This window comes from Ostrea edulis, chromosome 6 (assembly GCF_947568905.1).
Source record: "Ostrea edulis chromosome 6, xbOstEdul1.1, whole genome shotgun sequence".
Lineage (NCBI taxonomy): Eukaryota > Metazoa > Mollusca > Bivalvia > Ostreida > Ostreidae > Ostrea > Ostrea edulis.
Window position 1 is genome coordinate 43,272,497 of NC_079169.1, and position 11,078 is coordinate 43,283,574.

The 11,078-nt window shown below is 36.9% G+C and overlaps 1 protein-coding gene across 3 annotated transcripts in view; it reads right to left on the bottom strand.

The window, feature by feature from the left end:
• Positions 1 to 976: 976 nt before the first annotated feature.
• The window catches only part of LOC125648433 (elongation factor 1-delta), a 27,538-nt gene continuing 17,436 nt past the window's right edge, over positions 977 to 11,078 (bottom strand). For all 3 annotated transcript variants that reach the window (XM_048875548.2, XM_048875549.2, XM_048875547.2), the window contains 4 exons: positions 8,386 to 8,452; positions 5,563 to 5,688; positions 3,169 to 3,284; positions 977 to 1,049 (listed from right to left, as the gene is read on the bottom strand). In XM_048875548.2, coding sequence (XP_048731505.1) covers positions 1,011 to 1,049; positions 3,169 to 3,284; positions 5,563 to 5,688; positions 8,386 to 8,452 — 348 coding nt within the window. In that variant the 3' untranslated portion in view covers positions 977 to 1,010. The remainder of the gene's footprint in view (positions 1,050 to 3,168; positions 3,285 to 5,562; positions 5,689 to 8,385; positions 8,453 to 11,078) is intronic.

Sequence of the window (11,078 nt, forward strand, 5' to 3'; positions counted from 1 at the left end):
TCTTCTGGCTCAATGGTTCTTGAGAAGAAGATTTTTAAAGATTTTTCCTATATACACACATATAAAATATGGTTTCCCCTAGTGTGGCCCCACCCGACCCCCGGGGGCCATGATATGGACAAACTTGAATCTGCATTATGTCAGGAAGCTTCCATGTAAAGTTGAACTCTTCTGGCTCAATGGTTCTTGAGAAGAAGATTTTAAAAGATTTTTCCTAAATAAATACATATAAAATATGGTTTCCCCTATTGTGGTGCCATCCGACCCTGGGGGCCATGATATGAACAAACTTGAATCTCCATTATGTCAGCAAACTTCCACGTAAATTTCAACTACACTGGTACAGTGGTTCATGAGAAGATTTTAAATGACCCCACCCTATTTTTACACTTTTGTGATTATCTCCCCTTTGAAGAGAACCTGGCCCTTAATTTGAACAATTTTGAATTCCCTTCAACTAAGGATGATTTGCATTAAGTTTGAATGAAATTGGCATACTGGTTCTGGAGAAGAAGATTTTTAAAAATTTTCAGTGTATTTTTACTGATTTGCTATTATCTCCCCTTGGATAAGGGGGTTGGCCCTCATTTGAACAATTGTGAATCCCCTTCACCCAAGGATGATTTGTGCCAACATTGGTTAAAATTGGCCCAGTGGTTTTGGAGAAGAAGTTGAAAATGTATATGTTAGACAGACGGACAGACAGACGATGGACAAAAAGCGATCAGAAAAGCTCACTTGAGCTTTCAGCTCAGGTGAGCTAAAAAACCAAACACTAGTTGACCTACAACAATAAACATTTTGCGATGTATTGATGTAGCGGATGGTTTCTTCTGGTGCTCAGGAGAAGACATCACAAAATGTACTATTTTTACAGTACTTTTCCTAGTGTACAACTCATAAACCTCGTGAAGAATACAGTATATGTCACCATGAACACTTTTAAAAGCAAAAATTCACAACTCTACACAAAAACAACTGCTGAGGATATATTTATTGTGTAGAAAAGTCTATATCTTGTTGAAAGCTGCTACATCCATACTTTGTACCTGCAAGAAAATCCATGATATATTAGTATGAAGGAATTACAACTTCTGAATCATAATTAAACCCCCAAATGCAAAATACAGATATTTTATACACTACTTTTAGTTTTACCAAATAAAAAACAAGAGGTACTGTGAGCAATGCTCACTAAGAATACCCCCCGCTTACCCCAATCTCCCAAAGGGTGTTGGTAATAGGTATAAACTACCTCTTTTCTGAGTGTAAAAAACAAATGGCATGACAAACCGAACCATATTGCTACTTTGATGTCCAGTGCGCGTGACCTTTGGACCCCAAAATCGATAGGGAACATCTTCATCCCATGGGTAGTCCATATGTATGATATGGTGACTGTAGGTGGAAAGGATAACGCTTTAGAGCCCGGAAACCATATTGCTACTTCGATGTCCAGTGCGCTTGACCTTTGACCTTTTGACCCCAAAATCAATAGGGAACATCTTCATCCCATGGGTAGTCCATATGTATGATATGGTGACTGTAGGTGGAAAGGATAACGCTTTAGAGCCCGGAAACCATATTGCTACTTCGATGTCCAGTGCACTTGACCTTTGACCTTTTGACCCCAAAATCGATAGGGAACATCTTCATCCCATGGGTAGTCCATATGTATGATATGGTGACTGCAGGTGGAAAGGATAAGGCTTTAGAGCCCGGAAACCATATTGCTACTTCGATGTCCAGTGCACTTGACCTTTGACCTTTTGACCCCAAAATCGATAGGGAACATCTTCATGCCATGGGTAGTCCATATGTATGATATGGTGACTGTAGGTGGAAAGGATAACGCTTTAGAGCCCGGAAACCATATTGCTACTTCGATGTCCAGTGCGCTTGACCTTTGACCTTTTGACCCCAAAATCGATAGGGAACATCTTCATCCCATGGGTAGTCCATATGTATGATATGGTGACTGTAGGTAGAAAGGATAACGCTTTAGAGCCCGGAAACCATATTGCTTCTTCGATGTCCAGTGCGCTTGACCTTTGACCTTTTGACCCCAAAATCGATAGGGAACATCTTCATCCCATGGGTAGTCCATATGTATGATATGGTGACGGTAGGTGGAAAGGATAATGCTTTAGAGTCCGGAAACCATTGCGTCTACAGACAGACGGACGGACGGACAGACAGACGGACAACCCAATTCCAGTATACCCCCCCCACAACTTGTTGCGGGGGGTATAATTAAGTAACCATTATAAGGTATATACAATGTAAATACTAGAGTGCGACAAAGCGGGGCATATTCCCTCACAACAAGTGTTTACAAGACTTTCCCAGGAAGTCCAGTAGTGACCATACTTTTAACCTTTTGACTCCAAAATCAAAAGGGTACTTTTTCCCTTGATAATTAAGCTACTGTAATAACCTTGACCTTTAGTCCCCAAAATTCTCTCTGAATGGCAAATGTACATGTGAACTATCAAATCAATCAAGCAAAAAGGTCTGTAGAGTGTCTACAAGCTCAGTGTTACACACTCGCACAATTACAATGAATTGCGAGGAGATAACAGTGTCATATTATAAGTGTGTGGTCACAATCATAATCAAATTACACTTCAATACAATGGAAAGTGCCTTTCATTGTATCAGTTTTCTGTGCAATTTTTCTGTGAATTAACAAGTTCGTATGGATTGGTTTTAAGGTGGCTCACTACACCTGGAAATAGTTTCTCAAATCAGTACAACTGATTTAATTATAAAAGATATGATGATATACAATAAATATATATGCCAAAAAAGGCAAAAAATATACAAATTTGGATGAAAATATGATTTTCAAAAAAATTATTTCAACACATGAATAAAAGACTGGGGAATTTGAACTCGAGATCTGCAGTTCTCCAGCCCAATGCTTTAACCACTGATCTACAATGAAAGACAAACAAATCGATCGATGCAAATAATTTCACAACACATTTAAATCGCCATCTTGTGACGTGGTGTCATATAGAGTATAAGCTTTTGTGTAGTGAGCTGCCTTAAGGTTGAAGTTAGGACAGAATTACATCCCCACGAACCAGTAAAATTTTGGTTACCCCAAAACATTGACCCCCATAAACAATGATGATTCCAAATTATCTCCAGCAAAAATCTTACTAAATCCTCAATTGCTGTTATTTCTTCCTCCAGAAAATCTGTGGAGATTTTATCATCTTCTATGACACAACCGATCTGGAGTTTCCTAATACCATATCCAATAGGCACCAGTTTTGCTAAATTGAATGGAAAAAAAAAATCACATTGCATTATGTTGAGAAATTGTGCTCACTTGTTATAATTTTGCAATCTTTTAATATCTTTACTAAAGAATACATGTATTGGCTAATAATTTGATTTCACTTGTAAAACTCAATTTGATTGGTTCATTTGATTAAACCAACAATTTTTATAATGTATAAACTAAGCTGTCATTAAGTCACACTTTCTCTTCTAGGAAAGATGTTGTACTACATTTTGCTTCTGTTTCCATTTGTTGCTAAGGCAACATTTAGCGACGTCATATTAAATCAATATTTTCTTTAGAATTATCAAACACATTTTACTAAATTAAATTATAAGGCATGAAAGCATTTTATATTCAATTTATTCAATATAAAGTAAGTTGGGACAGTTTATGCTATTTTATAAACCAAAATCATAAAATTATCATAAAATAACTCAAATTAGAACAGGCGCATATTTGCTTGGAAAAAGGAGTAAAAAATAGTGCACACATTCAAGAGTTATTACAACCATATTGGAATTTCAATTTCTCCAAATTTAACATTTTGGTAATTGGGTACAACAAAAACTAAATAAGTAAAAACCAAGTCAGTAGCATTGGAACTATCAGTTTGGAGGACTTCGGAAGTCTAATCACGCCAAGAGTAGAACATTTCCTTAGAACATTGTGCCAAACGACTACAAATTTGATTTTGCTCAAATTCAGTTATTTCCATTTTGAAATACATCATGTAGTGTGATACAGAAATAAGAATTTCATCTACTAGAGTTATTATACAGTCATATCATTTGTCAGTAATTACACTTAAATTTTACAAAAATTCCTAAACTGGCACTTAATTACAATCAGAAGTAGTGAATTCTCTATCTCTTCCTTATAATGATGCAATCACTTGAGGACCGCAACATGTTGTGTACCCCCTGTATTCAGGGGAAAATAACTCGTGCTGCACGGTGAAAAATGTATCCCATTGTAACGCACGATGAACAATGGACGATGACGGACGCAGAGCAATAGGTCACCTGAGTCACTCAGGTGACCTAAAAAATAAATCAGAAAACACGTTTTCCAACAATTTTAACAATGTCACAAAGTAGGTCTTGGAGTCTTTGTAATGTGTATATTCACATGCAGGAAGAAGATTTTCCATATATATTTGTATGTAAAATATTTGATCCCCTATTGTGGCCCCATCCTACACCATGGGTGATGATTTTAACAAACTTAAATCTGCACTATGGCAAGAAGCTTTCTATAAATTTCAGCTCTTCTGGCCCAGTGCTTTTTTAAATGACCTCACCCTATTTTTGCAATTTTTGTAATTATCTCCCCTTTGAAGGGGTCGTGGCCTTTCATTTGAACAAACTTGAAGGATGCTTTTCGCCAAGTTTGGTTGAAATTGGTCCAGTGGTTCTGGAGAAAAAGTCAAAATGTGAAAAGTTTACAGACGACGGACAACAGGCAATCAGAAAAGCTCACTTGAGCTTTCAGCTCAGGTGAGCTACAAAAAAGCATATTAATATCAGATCATAATATCAAAATAAAAAAGATTTGATAAAAAGCAAATTAATATCAGATCATAATATTAGAATAAAGAAGATGGTGATAAAAAGCAAATTAATGTAGTTCGACCCTCCTGTGACACCATAAGATTGAGCAAAGTCAATGATTTAATAAGATTTATGCATGACAGAAACATAAATTGTGTTGGAGTCTTTTTCAATAGTTATTGTAAAAAATCTTGTTAACCATAAAATATTTCAAAAGTTTAAGTTATATATGAATAATCAATCATGTTTCAAAATATTGGATCCAGGGGGTAATAACTCTGTTTTCATTAAATTATTTATCAAGTCCATTATGTGGTAGATTTCCGTTATTTTTCACAAACATCTTGTATATTTTTTAAAGAAACAGTTTCATGAAATTGTTATGAATACTAATATTTGTTTTCACCAGTTTTTGTGAAATATTGATAATGCTGTTTAAGGAAAATTGCAATTTTCTGACATTGATAACAGGTATATGTGTGTTAATTGATAAAAATTTTATTAATACAGCAACATACTTCTTTTATCATTTTAATTTGTTACTAAGATATATTATTTGAAAACTCAACAATCAACAAAAGATTAAACCTATAATTCTAGAAAGGTGGAATTACCTTAATATCATACCGTAATATCAAAATAAAGAAGATGTGATAAAAAGCAAATTAACATCAGATCATAATATCAAAACAAAGATGGGTAAAATAACCAACTTACATTGACCCCATAGCAGTCCATCTGCAGTAATCTTTCGGACTTCCTCATCCATCTTTGCCATATCTGTTTCATCATCCCATGGCTTAACATCCAAAACCAAACTGGACTTGGCAATAAGAGCTGGTTCTAGAGAGCAAATAGGACAAGTTACTGGGTGATGTGTATATGACTGAAGGCATCTTCTCTGTCAGATAGATATCCTCTTAGTTATTATTACATATTTTGATACTCCATTACAATTATGACGTCACATGTGTTTACAAATAATATAGGACAAGTTCAATTGTGATGTCAACATCTGTTTACAAATAATGGACTGATAAATTTTGTTTGCATCTGAAAATGTTGACAAATGTACACTTTTAGGCTTAGAAATACACAGAATTTGAAAAATATGTAATGAAAAGGCTATCAGAAAAATATTTCTGCCTATAGAGGTCTTTGCATGGTAAAGTGTATTGAGTTTGTGAGATCTGACATTTCCGATATTCACCCACTATTGAAGTTATAAATCCACATGAGCAATCACCTTCATTTTAAAATCTTTATAGTTTTTTTCTCTAAATATTTACCTAACAGTATTGAAATTGCTCAGGGTTTCTATTAAACTAGCAGATGCTTCAAGATTTAAGTTTTACTTCATGACCCTATTTCTATGGGTTTGAGCCCCACTCACACCTTGGCCACATCAAACCTTAGACATTAAAATAGGTAGTAATTGCTCCTTCACCAAATGCTAAAACAATTAGAAGGGAGAGTCCCGGGTCTTTTGGATGACTTAAAAATAAAGGTACTGCCGTAGGCGCTGGCACGTTAAAGAACCCTCACTGCTATGGCCTTGAGCGCTAAGCATAGGTAAAAATAATTGTGGCATTTCATCTAAAGCTGGTGATGTCTCATTATGAGTGAAAAATTCTTGAAGGAATGTTATACAAACAACAACTGGTACATCAATCTAAGCTTACAACTGTTTACCACACATTGAGAAACAAAAGTATCATTAGATTTAAAAGATCAGATTATAAATAACTACATGCTACAATATTAACTAGCTAGATATCAATACCACAAACCAGCTTTCTTTTACACATAAATCACCAGTCAGAAAGTTTTCTTCCTAAAGTAATAGCTACACATCAGCCAATACAAACTATTAGTCTACCAATAGCTACACATCAGCCAACACAAACTATTAGTCTACACATCAGCCAACACAAACTATTAGTCTACACATCAGCCAACACAAACTATTAGTCTACATCTACCAATAGCTACACATCAGCCAACACAGTCTATTAGTCTACCAATAGCTACACATCAGCCAACACAGTCTATTAGTCTACACATCAGCCAACACAAACTATTAGTCTACACATCAGCCAACACAAACTATTAGTCTACATCTACCAATAGCTACACATCAGCCAACACAAACTATTAGTCTACACATCAGCCAACACAAACAAGAGGTACTGTGAGCAATGCTCACTAAGAATACCCCCCCGCTTACCCCAATCTCCCAAAGGGTGTTGGTGATGATCATGATGCTCACATGATAGGTATAAACTACCTCTTTTCTGAGTGTAAAAAACAAATGGCATGACAAACCGAACCATATTGCTACTTCGATGTCCAGTGTGCGTGACCTTTGACCTTAAAATTGATAGGGAACATCTTCATCCCATGGGTAGTCCATATGTATGATATGGTGACGGTAGGTGGAAAGGATAACGCTTTAGAGCCCAGAAACCATATTGCTACTTCGATGTCAAGTGTGCTTGACCTTTGGACCCCAAAATCGATAGGGAACATCTTCATCCCATGGGTAGTCCATATGTATAATATGGTGACTGTAGGTGGAAAGGATAACGCTTTAGAGCCCGGAAACCATATTGCTACTTCGATGTCCAGTGCGCTTGACCTTTGACCCCAAAATCGATAGGGAACATCTTCATCCCATGGGTAGTCCATATATATGATATGGTGGCGGTAGGTGGAAAGGATAATGCTTTAGAGCCCGGAAACCATTGCGTCTACAGACGGACGGACGGACAGACAGACGGACAACCCAATTCCAGTATACCCTCCCCACAACTTGTTGCGGGGGGTATAACTATTAGTCTACACAGACTATTAGTCTACACATCAGCCAACACAGACTATTAGTCTACCAATAGCTACACATCAGCCAACACAAACTACCAATACTTTGTAATCATTTTATTTCATGGGAGCTCAATTTTCGTGGGTACCCCCTATACCAAGAATTTCAAACTGCAACAAACCCACAATTTCTATATTTCTATGTTTCCATGTACACAAAACATACCCTTGATAATGCTACGCTAAAGCATTGTACAGAAATCTTACCCTTGATAATGCTACGCTAATAAAGTATTGTACAGAAAACATATCCTTGATAGTGATACGCTAAAGTATTGGCAATTTGCAAATATTGGCCCCCCATGATTTTAAATGGTTCTACAATATACAATATGACTGGTTATATGATAGGGGAAGTTTAAAAATGGAAAAGAAATTTTTGAAGAAACAAAGAAAATAATTATTGACCTATATAATGAGAGAAATTCTTTTCCTGAAATAATCAGTAAAACTGGAGTGTTATATCATCTTATTTATGGGGTTGTCACTCACACTGAGAAAAAAGTTGTCAATTCATTGTCACACCTGAGTAACTCTGTGACCTAAATTCCAACCAAATGTGATACTTTGCTGACCAAATTGTTAAGTCTATTAATCAATCCAGCAGGCAATTGAAAACTCTACTGGTCTTTTGTAATACATTTTGAAACCATTTCTTACTTTTAGCTTTTTTGGCTGCATAAGCTGCTAATCTTTCCTGTCTAATTCTGTCTGCTTCTTCGTCATCCTGTGCAGAAAGACATTAATTTACTGTAAAGTTCTATAATTATACTATCTAAAGAAAGTTCAGGTAAATTGTTGTTACTCTGGTCGTCTGTTGCACTTTCTTCTTCTTCATACTTCTCTTTTATTTTAACCAGTAATCAATTTAATCTTGTAACATGATAGGCGTGCAATATATATTTGCAATAAGGTTTCAGAATATTCATTTTTACCCTGGAGGCAAAATGAGGGTTAAAAAAATAATTTTTTTTCTAAAATAGATCTGGTTCCCAGAACTCCTCATACATTTTACACAATAGCTAAATCATCTTTTGGAACTTCCGAAGATGATTGGTGGTGTCATGTAGATGTACAAGAAGGTTTCAGAATTTTTGTTTTCACCCTGGGGGCCAAATGGGGGTTGAAAACAATGTTTTTCTATAGAAATACATGGTTTCCATAACTGAATTGCAAAAGGTCACCTAAATGACTCAGGTGACCTAACAAGAGGCCCAAGGGCCACATCGCTTACCTGAGTTACCTTGGCCCATATCTGAAGACTTTCTATATATATTTGCATGTAAAATCTTAGTCTGTACTTAACCCTGAAGGCCATGATTTTTACAAACTTGAATCTGCACTATGTCAGGAAGCTTTCATGTAAATCTCAGCTCCTCTGGCCCATTGGTTCTTGAGAGGATGATTTTTAAAGTTTTTTCTATTTATTCCCAATTTCCCATGTAAAACTTTGATAACTTGAATCTGCACTATGTCAGGAAGCTTTTATGTAAATCTCAGCTCTTCTGGCTCATTGGCTCTTGAGAAGAAGATTTTTAAAAATTTTCCCTATATATTTCTATGTAAAACTTTGAACCCCTATTGTGGCCTCAATCTACCCCTGGGGGCCATGATTTGAACAAACTTGAATTTGCACTATGTCAGGAAGCTTTCATGAAAATTTCAGCTCCTCTGGCCTAGTGGTTCGTGAGAAAAAGATTTTTAAATGACTCCACCCTATTTTTGTGATTATCTCCCCTTTGAAGGGGTCATGGCTCTTCATTTGAACAAACTTGAAAGCCCTTTACCCAAGGATGCTTTTGGCGATGTTTAGTTATAACTGGCCCAGTGGTTCTTAAGAAGAAGATGAAAATGTGAAAAGTTTACAACGACGCCAACACGACAGACAACGGACAAATTTTGATCAGAAAAGCTCACTTGAGGTCAAGGTCATATGGAGGTTATGAAGGTCCCGGCACATCATCTCATGGTGATACACTCATGTGTCAATTATGGTATGCCTATGTCAAAGAACAAAGAAGTTATGGCCAGGACACGAATCCATTGTAAAAAACCTTTAATTTTGACCTTGAGGTCAAGGGCACATAGAGGTCATAAAGGTACTCCACACATCGTCTCATGGTGATCCACCTGCGTGCCAAATATGGTATGCCTATGTCAAAGAACAAAGAAGTTATGGCCCGGACACAAATCCACTGTAAAAAAAAAACCTTGAATTTTGACCTTGAGGTCAAGGGTCAAGGTCATATAGAGGTCATGAAGGTACTCGACACATCGTCTCATGGTGATCCACCTGTGTGCCAAATATGGTATGCCTATGTCAAAGAACAAAGAAGTTATGGCCCGGACATGAATCTGCACAGACAGACGGACAGACAGAGTGATTCCTATATACCCCCCCCCCCCCTGAACTTCGTTCGGGGGTGGGGTGGGGGTATAAAAATACACAGCTTTTGATTAGTGATTGATTGATTGTGTATTGTTTAACATCCCACTCCAGGAATTCTTAACTCATATGGAGACATCATTATTGCCGGTGAAGGGCTGCAAAATTTAGGCCTATGCTAGGCTTACGGCCTTTGAGCAGGGAGGGATCTTTTTCATGCCACACCTGCTGTGGCTTTGGTTTTTGTGGTCTCATTCAAAGGATTAGTGGGTTTTTTCTTCTTTAAATCATCCTTTGGGAATTTTTTAGTCACAATTTTGAGAAAAACACCCATTTTTAGCATAATTTTGCAGAATTTTGGCCCTCTACAGACTTGTAAATTCCTGTAATTCTTGTAAATTAAAGATGTTATCTAAATATTTCACACATAAACAGTATATACTAAGTTTAGTCCTCCCTCAAGAAGAAGTTAAGAATGTTCAATTGATAATACACAACAAAAGACAGACCAATATCGACACAGTGGGTCAGTGACTCAGGGGACCTAATGCAGTTATTTCTTTTATTTAGAACTTTGGATATTGAAAACAACAAGAGGTACTGTGAGCAATGCTCACTAAGAATACCCCCGCTTACCCCAATCTCCCAAAGGGTGTTGGTAATAGGTATAAACTACCTCTTTTCTGAGTGTAAAAAACAAATGGCATGACAAACTGAACCATATTGCTACTTTGATGTCCAGTGCACGTGACCTTTGGACCCCAAAATCGATAGGGAACATCTTCATCCCATGGGTAGTCCATATATATGATATGGTGATGGTAGGTGGAAAGGATAATGCTTTAGAGCCCGGAAACCATTGCGTCTACAGACGGGCGGACGGACAGACAGACGGACAACCTGATTCCAGTATACCCCCCCCCCCCCCACAACTTGTTGCGGGGGGGTATAATTAGCTGGTCCCCTG